The sequence below is a fragment of the Dromaius novaehollandiae genome, chromosome 1, assembly GCF_036370855.1.
Source record: "Dromaius novaehollandiae isolate bDroNov1 chromosome 1, bDroNov1.hap1, whole genome shotgun sequence".
NCBI lineage: Eukaryota > Metazoa > Chordata > Aves > Casuariiformes > Dromaiidae > Dromaius > Dromaius novaehollandiae.
This window is the reverse complement of record NC_088098.1, coordinates 102,039,086-102,056,010: the sequence shown is the minus strand read 5'-3', so window position 1 is coordinate 102,056,010 and position 16,925 is coordinate 102,039,086. Positions and strand designations below refer to the sequence as shown.

Here is a 16,925-nt window from a genome sequence, read left to right as displayed (position 1 = left end):
TCCAGAAGAGAATGGATAGCGTATATAGCCTTTTTGGGAAATATTATGCCTCTAACCTATCATTCTTTCCTGTTTCAACCCAGTATCTGATAACCACCTATCTACCTGGCATTGGGTTCTCCTTCTTAGCATACATTCAACTTTATGCCAGCCCTCCTGGGTCCTTCATGTCACCATTCAGCTACCCTCTGCTGGGGACCTAGCTAGAGGCAGTGTAGAATATTGTGCTGACAAAACAAGCAATGGGATTTTCTCACTTACTTTCAGAGAGAATTAGAGCAGCTCAAACTATGATAAAAAGTATTTTAAAAAATTAAGTCCAAAATCATTTTCAGAAGATACAGGTTGCAACTATGGAACTATATATAGCATTCTACTGCTTCAGTGCATAATTGATTTTTGCCTTTCCAAATTTATTTTGCTTCGCTATTTTAGCAAGGAAATGCAAATTTTTTTAGAGAAAAAAAATCTACGTTCGGAGTCACAGAAAAACTGGGATTTCAGAGAGGCGTTTTTAAAGATATTCTTCCCTGGTGCACACAGGCATGCTCCACGAAGTGGCTGATTAGAGGATACCATGCCTCATCTTTCAAAATTTTAGTTGACCACTTAACTATAGATTACTTTCCCTCACACTTTCTCCTATACACGAGTTCAGAGAAAAAGCTAGATCCTGAAGAATAATTTCTCTTCTCTTTTCCAAATACTTTCAGCTTGGCTTTTTATTCAAAGAGACATCTGATCCCCCTGTCTCACCAGTACCAGATGATGTTCCCCAAGAGGTGTGGAGAGATGGGGCAAGGGTGAGGGGAAAAGTTGATGTGGGGGAATAGGCTCGAATACCTACCAGAGGAAATGCTGGGGGGTAAAGATCCACCCCCTGACACTGGATGTGGGGCCAGGATGCTATTTAAAAATCCTGCCCTCAGGAATCTCGAAAGAGACTTCACCCCAATGGTCGGAAAGGATCCTTTCAAAGAGATAAAAATGATCATTAATCAAACAAATTATTCTTTGGCTGACAAAAGAAGTTGCCTGTTTAAAGAAAGAATAACCAAATCTCAGTGAGGTCAACAGTGGTTCCACTGAAACAGATCTTATAAAAGTTTTTGTTTGTTTTTTTTAAACCAAGTCATATAACATACAGCTTTAACCAGAAAGAGATTTTTTTTCTGTGCACTTTGCAAATGGAGAATTCCAGAACTTCTAGGAGGAATGGAAAAATTTGCAATTATAAGTGCAAAATCCAGCATATTCATAATGCATTCTAAATGACTCTGTCAACTATGAAGGCATTTTACAGTTTTGCATACAAATCAAAGACATACTAGTAGAGACGAAGCTATACCAGCAAAGCCAGGTTTATGTTAGTGTCTTAAAGCCACCTGACAAACCATCTGACAAGAGACAAGGCAGAAGGGGAAACAGAATTTGCAGTTACACTGGTGACTTTTTGTGTCAGGACAGTGATGTTAGTCAGAGCTTCTATCACATCTCCCAACATCTGTCAATATATTGATGCGGGTAAAAGCCAGGAGTGCAGACATGGCCTCTTTCTGCTTTGCTATCACCAGAGGCTTTGCACATTTTACACTTGTAATAGAAGAAAGTCTATGTTCTTGTCGTCACCTAATCGTACAGTTTTATTCCTGAAAACAAAAATTATCACATATTCCCCTTTTAAAATAAAAACTTGTGATATATCTTTGATAGCAATGATAAATGAGGACTCTTTATCATTTGATCCACTGCTTCAGCTTTGAGCATATGTACAGAGACCGCGACACATCATTACAGCTAGCTCACGCTCATGCATAGCGAATGGCAGTATCAAAGCTGGATCTGAAATGAGAGCTTTACACATTCTGCTTAAAAATACAGAGTCAAGATTCTCCAACCTTGAAATAAATTTAAAATTGACAATCAGAATAATTTGTTTATATTGCAAGTACATCAAGCAAGCATTCATCCAATAATTTAGGCAATGATAAGTTTGTTTTCATCATTTTAGAGGTACTTCACAGTTCTTCCTCCAAGAGACAAAAAACATCTTAGTTATCTGCATATAATTAGAAAAATAAATAGCCCTCTTAAAGTTTATGCAGCTGTAAATTTTGGAACTAATATAAATGTAGTGAAGAAAATCTAGTGTCAAAAGACACATTTTTTGAGCTTAAACTACTCTTAGGGAGAGCTGGAATTTTATCTTTTATTTTTAAGCAAGAGATCTATTATTTCTCCTCCATACATTCCTCACTTGCACTTCAATTTTGTTACTAGAGCTACTACAGTCTGTGGAGAAAGAATTAATTAGTTTTCTGGATACAGTATTTTTATGTCTGATGGCTAAAGGTAAAGAACAAAAATGTCCCTTCTGGCCACGCCAGAAAAGCCTAGCTTTGGCAGCCTTTTCAAAGTGTTTCCCAACTCCATGGCCTTCATTTTGAAATATTTTCAGAGGTGATCATGCATAGAGAGTCCAGAATGCAATACGTAGAAATTCAATTTTAAAATGGAAAGTTGTTCCATAAACTCCAAGATGTTTGGTACTAAACAGCATCTTAAAACAAGAAGGCTAAATAATGAATATATGAAGACTTTCCAAATAGAAGTTTACTTCTCTGTTTCAAAATATGAATTATATCAACCATAAAATACACCCACTGTGAGTCACATACCATATGTACAGATCTTCAGAAAAGCCAAACAGCTTGAACTTCACCATTGACATTTTCCTACACTTAAAAGGAGTTAAATGGCAGTTAACTCAAGTTTCCTACTGCTGTTTCAATAAGTTACTTTGCTACAGAAAACAATATAGATAAAAACAAGTGGATGCCAGTTATTCTACATATTTGAAAGTAAAAACAAGGAGCAGCAAATTTTGGAGCAATAAAATCTTTCTTTGGATATTAAGAAGAGAGTTAGAGGTCTAAAATTCTTCAGGCTTTCCAAGTGACAAATAACTAAAAGAATAGAAAGAAATAATTCTGTCTCACTTATTAAACAAAGGGTAGGATTCAGCTGCTTCAACATAAATGCATTGTGTCATTTGAGACACTATAGAAAATCTGAGACATTCACTTTTGACTGGCAGACATGACAAGAGCTACAGGGGACTCCGGCACTCCTCAAGAGTGGCAGCAAGAGGCAAAAAGTTGGGTATCTAAGAATAGGCATCTAGTGCCATTTTAGGCACTGAATCCCATCCAAAAAAGCCTACTGCCATGTTAAAAAATATCCCTGACTAGGTAGAATACACAGTTACAAGAACAAGACCTCATTTAGTCTCTTCTAGAAGTCCATAAACAACTTCTGAAAAGGCCAACGTTGGTAATACTCAATCCTGCTCAGCTTCCAGCAACATACACATGCAGATAAAGGGCAGACTGGAATCTATTCACCTTAAAACATGCATGATCCTCAAACAAAATACAGCATATGCCCCAGAATGAACAAACGGCATGTGGCTGGGGAGAAGAGTCCACACGTACTTTGCTAATATCTTCTGCGCAGTGTGGGTTGGGTTGGAGACTCTATTACATGACTACATATGTGGAGGCTGACTATTACTGCAGGTAGCTGAGAAAGAAAGCTAATTTTCATAACTCCCACCAATCACCACCAGAAAGACAGTGGTCTGATAAGAGCTTTCAGTATTTACAATAACAGAGAAGCTTTACTCAGATTTTTACTTGTTTACATAAACACTAGTGAAATATTTGCAAGAAAAACTGCAACGAAAAATGTATTCAATACAGGGAGAAAGCTGTCTGCTAATACAACAGGGAACTAAAAGGAAGGTGGCAGGATGATATTAAAAGAGAAATCACCAGCTTCTAAGAAAAATTACAAATTTCTGTATAGATATCAATAAAAAGAATCACATGTCCCTCTATCTGAATGTGTTAAATTTCATTAGACAATGAAGATGTAGCCTTTCCTCTTTTTCCAAATTGGAATCATGCTTAGCTAAAGAAAAAAGTCCCCCCAAATTCTGTAGGTTCCCGCTACTTTGCACTCCATTTTGCAAAAGAATTATTTATTCCTTAGAGGTATATACTAGAAATAGAAATCTTAATGTTTAAATGAAATATTCTTCTAAAAGCAACCACAATGGACACTTCTTTTTCAAAACACCAGGATAGTATTTCTTTAGTTAACCAGCTTTCTTTGGGAATGTAATTCTGCCAGTGCATACCATAGAGACTTGTGCTTCACACCAGTTCTGTTGTTTTGTATAAAAGTGAACACACATTATTTTTGCAGTGGGTAGTTACACTAATGAAAAGAGCCTTTATAATAAGGTCTTACTGGTTCTAAACTGGGAAATAAATAATAAGCCATGATTTCGGGGTGCATTGAATACAGCTGCTATTTAGCAGCTACAGGCATGATTTTATTAACCCCTATCCTCACACGCATTTATATGCTACAAATACTACCCTGCAGTAACATGGGAAACTACAGACATTAGCTGGGAAAGTGCATTAAACAGCAAAAATATATTGCTACATTCCGAGTAGCTGACAGTTCATGAAGTATATATATCATACACCGAGTTCTGTGATAGTTGATAACTCAGGGTAAATTCTTCTCTTGCACAATTATTACAGCTAAGCGCTGCATTCAGAGGCAGTGGGGAGTGCTGAATCAATTAGCCTGCCTTCCACCTTCCTCTCTTGTTCCAGAGGGAATATCATCCCAAAAATAGTAGGATTTGATCAGGAAATTAGAGGTATACTATTCTAAACTGGCATGGTTTTAGTAGCGTATTCTCCACACAGTTTAGAAGGGCAAGGGTAGATAGCTGGCTAAAGGAAATATATAGTAGGAAAACCTACGTGCTTAGTTCAGCTCCGGATCACATACACAGCATTTATTAACAGTTGCATCACAACAGCATGGCCAGGCCAAAGGAACAGCCAATTCTTCTCACAGCAAAGGCACAGCCCACGGCCGAGGGCTAGCAACAAGATAACATGCTAAAGACCACTTTAGATCTACAAAGGAGAGAAAGTTCTGCCATGTGCCTCAAGAGACGACCTGAAGAGAATGAATGAATAGGTGAACAGAAGGACACAAAACACATCCAGTGCAAATACTAGGAGAACAAAATGGGCTAGAGAGAAACGCATACCTCCTGTTTGAAAGGGGAAAAAAACTTTAAACAGCTGTAGTAGAAGGCATTTAAAAGGAACTAACCAACTTGCACTTTAAAACTCTCAGGGATTGAGCAAGCTGACAAAAGTAAACCCGAGCTGTCATTTTTTCTGCTAATGCTACACAGAAACTTCCATCCAGAAGGTGCTCAGAATTTTTCACTGAAACTAAACAGTTTTACTCTGTAAACAACAGTATGTACGCACTCACATCTGCCTACACAAGTGCAAACATCTCCACCGGTCTTTGCTCCCGTAGGCGCTGCAGAGCCAGCACAGCCCCAGCAATTCTCAGGGACCTCCATCGCAACTGGCGTGTTTGCCCCACTGCCATCCGCAGCACTATGCCACTGCCACGGTGGCCTCTGGGCCACAGAGGACTCACAGCAAGGTGAGCTGAAGCTCTCCTAAAGTGCACAGGTACGGGCAGGGCCATCAGCTTGTCCTGCTTGTGCCAGGGTCCCCGAGCCTTGCATGGAGCAAACTTAGCACATTTACTATAGCAATGACACTTGTGTGAGCTTAGAGCAGTATGTGGAGATCTGCTTTTAAAAAGCAGAACCTTTCTCAGAGTGTCTGCATGTGTCTAATGTCCTGTCTCAAGCAGGTTATTAGGATGCCTGCTGAAAAGGCAGGATGTGCGTGTTACATACATCCGGTGACATACCATACAAGAAAAGGAAACAACACAAAAGCCTCATACAGTAATCAAACCAGATCAAGTATTTGTTTAGGAACAATATGTCTTTCTTGCTGTTTCTGAATTATTTGATCCTACTTATTATGGTTTTTATCAAATATATAAGCAAACAAAAAATAGCGCTCCTTTTTTTCCCCTTCCTTGTCTACAGAAAGGGCACATTGATACTTTGACAATTTTTTTTGCAAAGCTGTAGGGTGTTCTTCGTGCACGTAAGATGACTGCGCTGAACTAAATGTTTGACATACAGCTTTTAATGGCCTGTGCTCATCTGCTCTCTTTCAAAGTGAAATCAAACAGAATTTTTGCAAAAGTCAGCCAGGGACTATAACTGGATCTCTCAACACAGCAGATGAAATACACTGCCATAAACTACCCCAGTAGGTGAATGCGTGCAGACTTCAGTTGCTCAGAGAAAGGCTGCAGGTGGTTTAGCTCAGGTGGGACAGCCAGCATCTCCTTCACCCTTTTGCAAACAGCTTATGATTGGCAACTAATGCTAGTGGTAAGAAACTCTATGTGATGACCCCTGTGCAAGCCTGCTACTTTCACTGGGATGTAAAAGATGACAGCAAACTGACGGGTCCTGATTTACAAAGAAGGAGCTCACACTGGGAAATGTAAGTATGGTGTTACAGATCCCAAGCATCAAGAAAGCGGTGGGTAACTTCTGGAACAGGTCTCTGCTCTCTTTTGCCAATGTTGTCCCTAAATTGGAGGGCAAGGTTTGCAGGCCTCAGAGTACAGCAGCAGCTGAAGGGAGCTATGTGAGCACATCTCAGAATTTATGTCTGTGCATGTATACATGAAATATTCTGTAAGTATTTATATAAGCAGTTAAAGGCAAAGCTCCAGACTGGTTTTCAACCCTGTTATTTCTATTTTTGTGTCTTATTTATTACTTTTAAAACTGATCAATGTTTTCTGCAAGCGGAATTGACCATTTCAGGTGCTATTTTTTTCGGTCTCTAATAACTTCAAATGCACAAGGACCTCTTCAGTAGCCTAATTTAATAATTTGCATGGAAATGTTGCAGAAATGCAGCAATTACTTTCAATTGTTTCCTTTCACTAGTGCCATCTCTTTATTAGTACCATCAAAGGAAGGTTTTAGTTTGTTATTCTTTTTCTATCAGATACAGATTTTGAAAAAAAAAAAGTAAAAATGCACCATTAGTGTATTTAATGTAAAAAACCACTGATGTTTGCTTCTATGGAGCCTGTTTTGATGTTTTTCTTATAGGGATTGTAAAATACAGCTAAGATAAACTTAGGAACTCTGCAGAGGAAGGCTTTGGGGAAGTGTGTCAAAGGACTGTAATAACTTCTTGTGTTCAGTTTGACAGAAAAAAAAGCAACTGAATGATTTCAGGATGTTCTCATCATCACTGCACTCTCATGAAGTTGGGACTGTAACATTTAGTAATCAAATGCTGGAGAACAGAATGTAGAAACAGTTTCCTGCTACTGAACTGCGTAATCATCCAGTGTGATCATTCAGCGTCTGGGAGAACACTGGCTTCTGGCACAAGCACCTCCCATTCAAAAATAAAGATTTTTTTTTATTGTTACTAGTGCTTCCTCAGTGAAACCAGAAGAAGTGTTTGAACATTTTCCAGAATTATTAGTAATATGGAAAGTACTGAAAATCTGCAGTCTGTTCTCTCATGTCATTGTAGTGATTTATCCTTTACAGACCACCAGGAATTGCACATTTCTTTATAAATTTTTATGGAGGGTATAATGAAAAATGGGGATTTTCTATGAGCAACAGCCTTATAAGAAGCTTGAAATTATGATGTCAGATTTTGCAGAGCATTCAGAAGGCTTGACTTCAAAAGGGAAAAAAAAAGATCAGAAGCAGGGCTAAAATTTCTCCCTGAGGAATCCTTTGGTTCAAATATTCAGTATATTTAGAAAGAATGGATCTATAAAATTCATTTTAAAAATTTTGAATGCATTAATTTGGGGATTTAGAATAGACTGTAATTGCGTATTTTAGAGCTTTTTGACATGTGGAAGCAAAGGCGCTAGGGTATAGAGCAGTATGGCTCTTTTTTTACCTACACAGTTTATATACCTTGCTTAGGAAAAACTGAGTTTTAAGATAATTAAACGATACTTTGCAACCCATACCCTAAAATGCTAGTGCACAACAACAGTTAACAATTAACAATTAGGTGCGTGCACCTCTGTTGAAATTATAGAGAAATATCTATTACCTTGCAGAGGAACAAATAGCACAGTGAAAACTTTTCAAGGCCAAATTCTGCTCTTGGGTACCTATGCTAGTACCACCAAAATCTGTATGAAATGCATTCTGCTGTGCAGAGCAAAACTTGTACTTTACTCTTCAGCAGAAAATTTTCAAAGGTGGTCTAATTTTGTTTTCCCAGACCCCAGTGGAGTAAATTAAATCATCTCAGAGCATTCAGAAATAATTTTGTTCTTCCTGACCGCACTTTCAATAACATATTGTGGATCTTTAACCATCTTTGTCTGCACTACTTTTAAGGCAGACAGAGTTTTTTATCTCACTGTAGTAAATACAGAGCTAAGACTCAACTCAATGTAGAAAGTACTGTTAGAACACTTAAATCTCCAAAATGTACAGCCTATGTAAAACTTAGAACATTTTCTTCATTTACTGGGTCAACTCTGACAAATTAAATTAGAAATAGACATTTCCTGAAGCAACTCCAAGGAAACAACTGCAATGCAAATTGTATCATTTATGTTAATAGATTTAGCAGGATGCCAAGGTATATGAATAGAAAACCTTGAAGCACTTATTTACTTTGGATCTTATAAACTACTTAGCTGATGCAAAACAAGGTTTTCTGCATCTGCTAGATTATACAGGAAAACAAAATAGACACTGCTGCTGGAGGGATGCAGCTGACAACTGCTTATTGAGATATTTTGTATCCAGTGAAACATATTCCTTCTGAAGGAACTCATGTCAACATATAAACCAGCAGGAGACCTTCGCACCACTGCTGCTACACCTAAGGTCTGGGACTTAGATAACACAGGGATATATTTGGCAGGACCTCTCCTGATACTAAATGTTCACAATTTCAGATACAAAGCAGTGTCTAAACACTGAATTTCTGAGGAGTCTGTGTTGGGGAACAGTCCCCCAAACAACATCTCTTACAAAACCTGGGTGCTCTTTCTCGTTCTTAAGATTAGAGATTGATTCTAATCACACATTACTTTCACCATGGGATGAGATATGGTTATGTGCTGTTTCCCAGATGTGCCCATGGAAAGAAAAATTGTATGTCTGGCTTAGAAGGGAGCTGCTCAATGAGCTTCCGCCACATCCTCAGCCTGAGATGCAGCCTTCCGTATGCCTGGCATAATCCAGAGCTCTTTTTGTCTGAGTCTGAGTAACTAGCTTCAGCACCTCTAGATTCAGTATTAGGTTTCAGTATCTCACCCCAGAAGAAGATGACCCAAATTTAGCTTTAGTTCCATCAGGAGAGTGGCTCAGAGAAGGATCCCAGAAATATGGCTGCAAAACCATGCCTCAAAGAGCGAGCAGTGACATCATTTCTCTTGGTGCTTTCACGTAGCCACTGTTTGTGATTTCAACTAAGAACAAACTGTGCTTTTCATTTAAAGCAGGGATTCGACTCTTCACAGATTACCAGTACTGCTCACGGAAACTAAATGGATTTTCTGAGTATTTGTAAGCAAGCTGATTAGTTCAAATCAATATATATTTTAGGAGAAGCTCTCTAAGAAATTTAACAAATGACACCAAATATTTCTCCCGGATAGTACTAAGAATAGAATAATAGATGCTTAAAACTTCTCTCTTTGTTAAATCTTAGAAAGATTGTGTGCACGTGAGGATTTTATTTTAGAATGAAAGGTCATTTTTTCCCTGTTATTCTGCATAAGAAAGTTTCTTTCTCAGAAAGGGGTGAAGAGTAACACTCTACTGCAGAGAATCCACAGCAGAACGGCCCGTTTTCAAAAGTCAGCTGCCATTATTCTCAGTGGGACAGATACCGTATTTGCCCATGGTTAGGCAGTTATTCTGAGAAGGACAACAGTCTTCCAAAGTTTTCAGTGAGCCTACATTGACAAAGTGCTCTTAAAGAAAACTATTAGATCATTGGAAACAATAGGCTGTAGTAGCCTCTTAAATTGAATGCCTTAAGCAAAATGGCTATGGGGCAGATGTGCCCTAAGAGCAGAAGGAAATAACATACATTAAAAGAGACCTCTAAGAAATTCAGGGAGCAGAAGATTCTTTACTTCGCCTTTGTTGACAAATCAGTTTTCAGCTACAAATAATGGCAAAACTAACTCAAAATTCCTAAATAGCTCATTTTAGCAGCTTTGGATCAGATATACTGATTAGAAAAAGTAGAAGAGAAGTAAATACTAGAAAACCGAATATCTAGAAAAATGTGTGTGTAGATAGATGCACACTGTAGACAATGAAAGTGCAAGCAAAAGAGGGGCAAATGGGACATAAAGACTGATGAAAGAACTTGTATGACAGAGGTCTGGAAGAAATATGGACATATACTTACCCGCCCTGTATTGGCCTACCTGTGCCAAGTAACTGCGTATTCAACTTAATAGATTCACATATTCTGGCTGTTTTGTGACATGCTTTGTTAAAAGAGAAGAGCTTTAATAAGTACAGCAGAAAAGCATGGAAATACAAAATGAACATACTCTGTGATATTTAGAAAAAATGAAGATTAAAAAAATAGAATAATTTTTGCAAAGTTTCATTATTCTAAGGCCATGTCATGACTTTCGAGGGCCCGACTTCAGATTTTTTAGTATTCAGCAGTAACTCAACTTTAACTTGCTCTGTTCCCTCTCTCTGGGAACAGAGGCACTCAGGATTCAAGTGTCGTTAGAGTGGTGATGGCCCTGTGGACACACTACACAAATCCAGAGTTCTGTAACTTTTAGTATTCCAGAAATATTCTTGGGAAGAGCAGGCAAGCTTGCAGTGCTCCAGGCTTAAAAAAATAATCTGAAGAAGGGTCCATGTTCCTAAAACATTCCTGTTTTCTTCTCCAAAGACAACAGTTAATTAAGAAAAAAAAAAAAAAGAACTATTACATCGCTTTGCTTATTTGCACCATGGGGTTTTTGCATGGTATCACAATGAGTAGCTTAGGTGTCTGGCTTATGTATTTCCATGCTTTGTTGGGTTTGTATTTCAGTTTAATTTAACCCTGAATGTCCTTAACTTTACTGGTTTGGGAACAACAAAGCATCCACATATATTTTGCCCTCATTTCTGAGAGGTAGCTCTTATCCAATATTTTCCTGTCAAAATACTTTAAAAGACTTCCTTTTCTACATCAAACCCACTGATCTCTGCCCCAGACTTAATTTTATAGGGTTTGTCTGGAAACATGGAGAAGACAAAGGCTTGGTAGGGTAAAGCTGCTGCTCAGATCACTATTCCAAATGAATTTAACCTTGACATCCTTGGGAAAGGCAATGCTTTCCTATGAACCTGAAATGCCAGAGTTCTCTTATTTCTTGATTGGCAGTTGGGAATAAATCCAGACTTAGGAGTAGTTACACAGAATCAGAGTATTTTAGAAAATCCCAGTTACAGCAAGTTTTAGCTTTACTTAGGATGTCTCTGGGAGAAAAAACAAATGCAAAAAGAGTCTTACAATTCCTAAGGAGAAACTAATAGGAGCTACAGAATATTTAGGTGGAATATTAACACCTAATTTAATTTCCATTGCTGCTTCTAGACAAACAGGCAATTTGGGGGGAAAAAAAAAAACAGAAAACAAAAAATGAGAGACTCGCTTGAAAAAAGTTCCAGAAACATTATAGCTATTTATTTTGTGATGTGTTAAATGTCAATGCACAGTGAAGTTCTGGTTGCTGAGAAGACTGGTGTGACAACATAAATATGATTAAGGCTTTTAACAGCAATAACAACTGTTCTGTTGAATCATCTTCACAGTCTTAATGGAACTGTAATTGAGAATACTGTGCTTCTCTTATGGGATAAAGCAATCTGTGTATGTTTAAAGTTGTCTATTAAATAAGTATTTTTCAATCAGTGCTTAAACTGTGAAAATAGCTTTAGCACAATGCTAAACAAGAACTCTGAAATGTTAATGTATTTATAGTTATGCATGATACCCAGAGTGCTGTTCCAAGCATTGTATGCTTTACGTTTCGATTTCACAGTCATGCATGTATTATCAAATTAGCTGTAAACAAAATATTTTAAACTTATAGTTTCAGTGATGGAAAAACATAGCCTGGGATATCAACTAAAACCTTTGGGATTCATTTTGTACATACCATGATTAGGTGAATCATTAGCCAGTTCATAGCTAGTACTGTGAATTTCATTTCAGTCTTACTCTGATCACTCAGTTTTCATGATTTTGGAACAAAAATTCCTGAGTAAAATCTGAGAGCTCCTAAGATACGGAATTTGTAATCCTTCAAAACAGGAATCTCCCATGTGAAGTCTTGAGAAATGGAACGGTGAAGAAATTCCTGGGGCTTTTAAATTTTCAGATGTTCTTTTTAATGGTATTTCCATAAAAAGAAAGATGATAGCATTTAATTTTGAACCTCATGTTTAAAAATTGCAGTGGGTTTTAATTTAATGAGTAAAATTGCCTTTCATGGGTGACATACGAGGATGGATGTAATGATGCAGCCTATTGTACATTCTGCAGTTCTGCAATTAAATCTGTGATTATCTGCTCTTCCAGCCTTGCCAGCCTCTAACAGTGTGAACAAGGAGTAGCAGATATACACCCTCTACTCTTAGGCAGCAAGTAATACCACTGAAAAAGACTCATAGTTTCACCTGGGGCTGAAGTTCCAAAGAGTCAGTTGACAAAAGTGATTTTTTTTTTGCTTTAAATGAATGCAGATTGTAAGTTGAGGGTGAGCGCTATAATGTCATTACACAATGTCACTAATACCGGTAACATTCCCTATTATATTGTTACACTTCTATGTTTTGCTTAAAATCAAATTAAGTGTAAAGGCTTTTCTTCCCGGTTACAAACACCAAGTGACTCCTTCAAATAAGTGATGCCAATATTAGAAATAAGGTGATCGTTATTGTAATATGACCCTCAAATAAACTCCTTGATTAGAAATGTATTATATGCTATTTTACATTCACAAATCTATACGCTAGATTAAAAAAGCCCTCTATTCCCAGGGTCAAAGAAGTTGTTCCAGCCCACACCTGATAGACCATGCTGGAAGTCAGGTTCTGGGCAGCTCCTGTGGCTGACGGGCTTTAGTGTACGCACAGGCAGTTCTGCTTCCATTTTTGGAAAATGTTACAGATAGATAATTAGAATACAGATTAGATAATAAAGATAATTAACTGTGCTTGTAATTATCTCTTTGTGGATATCAGCGTACTCAGAGGATGTTCTCTCAAGCTTAAGGCCCATTTGGTCTCAAGGACGAATCCCATGAGGCAGGACCTCTCTAATCTGATCTTTCTTATGCTGGCTTGGGCATCAGAGATTCTGGCAAGATGGATATTGGGCAGACAAGGTTTAAATAGGCTACAAAGTCACATTTTCCCATTCTTCTGAAGACATTCACTGAAAATTGGAAGTAAATTGCCAACCATATCTAAGAGAATAAAGTAATGTTTGCATACTAAAGGATTCACTCACTTGCAGCTGAGAGGTAAAAAAGTAAAAAGTGCAGACTCATTTCCAAAGCGGGCAAGTTACTATCATCATAGTGAGAAATTAACAGGTTTCTGTTGTTCCAGGAAAAAAAAAATCAACTATGTGAATTCTAGCAAACAATAGAGTATTTTGTTTCAGACCACTATTATGAAAATTCTGCACTATGCTTCTCTGGATTATGTATTGAAATGAAGTCATTATCAGCTTAACTTATTTACTTTCAAATTTTATTCAGTAGAAATTACCTTGTTAAGATTTAGTAAAAAAAAAAAAAGACAATATTTACCAATTAATGTAGTCATGAATCCATTTGAGAATGTCACACTGAATATATTTGTCTCTTAAGATGTACTTACAGGATTTCTGTTAGTGTTCTGTGCTTCTATGAAGAGCAGAACACACTTAAACTGAATACTCCATAAACTCACACCATCTATTTATGGTGTTTAAAAAAATACATATCTTTTCCACATTGCTTCTCTCTTTCAGTTGTGTCCCCATCAACTGCTTTACCATCTCTTGCTGATTTATAAGCAGTGCCAAGGACATGTTTAGCTGTGAAGAACTGTAAGATTCAAGGAGCAGTATTTTTTGCAAACTGTATTTCCAACCAAAACTTCAAGGGTCTGGAATGGATCCCAAACAGTTTGCATCTAAATCATTTATTCATCTGGAACTTGAACTGTGTATGTAATAAAAATTAGAAAGACAATTATAGACTGTGAAATGGATATAACAAGACTCCAAGAAGCAAGGAAGTAAAGAAAGAAGTTTGGGAGTCAGTAATATACAAAAAACACAGTGATGGGCTGAGTGAATAGATGATGCATAAACAGTTTATAGACGAAAACTCCATTAAAGTGATGCTATTATCTAGTGTGGACATTGATGACAGAGCTAGAAGAATGGTGGAAACAAAAATACTTTATCTCCATTGGCTGGAGTTGCAATGCTGAGTGACTTGAGGAAGCAAATGTGAGAGTGCAGGTTCAGTACAAGCCTTCATCATTAAGGTTCTCCCCTGCTCTTCAGAGCAGAACACAGACAACACATGGCACTTTTCTACAGCCTGTAACTCAGACAAGTCTGAAGAGACTTGCATTGCATTGTACAACTATTCCACTTCCAAATTTCAAAGATTTCTTGCTAATTGTGGAAGGGCTGAAAATTATTGTTACTTTCAGCAGCTTTTATTTCTGTTCACTGGAAAATTAATCTGCACTTGAGAAGCATGTCCCAACTGGCCCTATTCCATGCAAGTGCTTAGATTGCTATATGAGGAGGATGTCTCTGGTTTGAGATAAACTCTTCCTTACTCAGCCAAACACATCTGCAGTTTGCTACATCAAACTAGTATGACCTCTCTCTCAAGAAGCTCCTCTTCCCCTTTTCTCTACCTGTTTCTCTACCCATTTACAGTATTACAGCTACACTCATTCATAACAATCCTTGCATTAGAAGGAAGACGATGTTGCAAATAACCAAAGCTGTCCTTTCCCCTCATCTAGCTCCCATGATTGAATGAAACATAAAATGAGATTGCTTACAGGAGAAAATACTCACTCCATGTTGTAATTTTTCTTGACTCGATGTTCTCTCTATTTACCTGACACATGATTCAAACCATACTCTGCTCTGCTTTTCAGTGGGAAATACATGCATGTCACAGAAAGAGAATGTGGCCTTACCTGGCAGAAAATAATGCATCAATTACTGCAACTTATGCATGTATAAGAGACTGAGTGGCTCAAGTGCCTGATCTCTGGGATTCAGCTGTTAAAATTACTTAATGCTTCATCCAAATAGTGTACGAAGCCAAATACTAACACCAGACGTGTTGTAAAGCACTGGAGCCTCTGGCAAGATATAAAACACTGACACCGATATCACTGTAGGATACTGCTCTCCCAGTACACGCACAAGCAGATGAAATGGAAGCTTTGCATTAGTTTCAAAAGTGAAACAAGTCAAGCAGACAGATTTTTAAAACTTCCTAAAACTTTCCAAGCAATTGTGAGGACAGAGAGACAGATGTTTCCTATGAAGCCAGTTGAAAAAGTTGAAGACATTACAGTCCTCACCTGGCAGTACAGCCCCACAGTGCAGATGACACAAGGTTATGTGACCTCTCCTCATTCACCTGAATCTGCTGTTAAAGAGACCTTGAGGTTGGTGTCTTCCATTACAAATTTAAGAATGAGTCTTTAAGCTGTAATAAAGACCACAACGCAGCCTGTTAAGGCAGAGGTTTCTATGACAGAGCATATGTGAAATCTGGGCAACTATTATCTGATGAACCAGCAGTTTCCTAGGTCAAATGGTCTCTCTGCTTTGGGACAAGAGGGGATAGATCATGAGGCTCTTTCTTACTGTAGTTTAGACCTTAACTTGTCCTTCTGCATTAATAACTTGTACTGCATCACTGGCCACACATGGTGTTTCCCCCTTCAGCTGATTGCTGATCCCGTTGTTATTACCTGTTCTGTCTCATCATCAATCTGGCAAAGTGAACCGGTAGGACCAAAAAAACGTAGAGCAAGAAAAAGATATTCTTTCTTTCCTTATTCACAAACTGTCAAACAAATGTAAAGTTTAAAGAGATGTGAACTGGAGAAGGAGTGTAACTGTTCTGCAAACTTTTCCGCACCAGTTTTAATGGCTCAAACAAACATTTATCCATTCAATCAAAGTTCGAGCGTACAAGCTGATCTGTTTAACTTTGCATATTAGGTGAACTGGGAATATCTACACAACATGTTCTCTTGTTTCTTCTGTGAAAGCTTTAACCCACAGGGCTTTTAACAAGAACCTAGCAGCATAACGTGGTTGAAAGTGCTAACATCGAAACTAGTGTATCCATAGATTGTCAGTCTATCCCATAAATTACGGACAACTATGCCCTATTTTGGGAAGTGACAGACATTTACATCAGCAATAATAAGTTGCAATTAGTTGTAATGATTATGGCTTCAATAGCGCTCTGTTTCCAAACACCTTATGAATGAACTAGTAAGTCCCCAGAATACCCCCTTCACACATGTAAGGCAGTAAGATTATCCAAGGAACCAAAGAAATGAGAGCATAACTGTGATAGTGAACAAGAACTCTTTAACCACAAGCAAACACTGGACAATATTAAGATAATATACGGAGAATAGCTTTGTATCAAATTGAAAACACCGGCAATATATTACTAGTGTGATAACATTCATATAAATTTGAATTTAGTGAAGACAGTGAGGTTGGCAGCTTTTTCTCTTACAAAAAGCAACACTTTACAGTCTATGACTACATCTTCCATTTTACATCTTGCCATCTCAAGGAGAAGCTGTCTTCCTTGGCATCAAACATGGATCTAAATCCAGCACCACC

At 37.8% G+C, this 16,925-nt stretch overlaps 1 protein-coding gene across 6 annotated transcripts in view; it reads right to left on the bottom strand.

The window, feature by feature from the left end:
• The window catches only part of EPHA6 (EPH receptor A6), a 533,966-nt gene that overhangs the window by 91,115 nt on the left and 425,926 nt on the right, over nt 1–16,925 (bottom strand). For 4 of the 6 annotated variants that reach the window (XR_010392099.1, XM_064522371.1, XM_064522375.1 and 1 more), the window contains one exon: nt 848–970. The exons of the other annotated variants lie outside the window; for them this stretch is intronic. Coding sequence is in view for 3 of the 4 variants with exons in the window: in XM_064522371.1 (XP_064378441.1) it covers nt 848–970 (123 nt within the window). In the remaining variant the exon portion in view is untranslated. The remainder of the gene's footprint in view (nt 1–847; nt 971–16,925) is intronic. 6 annotated transcript variants of the gene reach the window in all.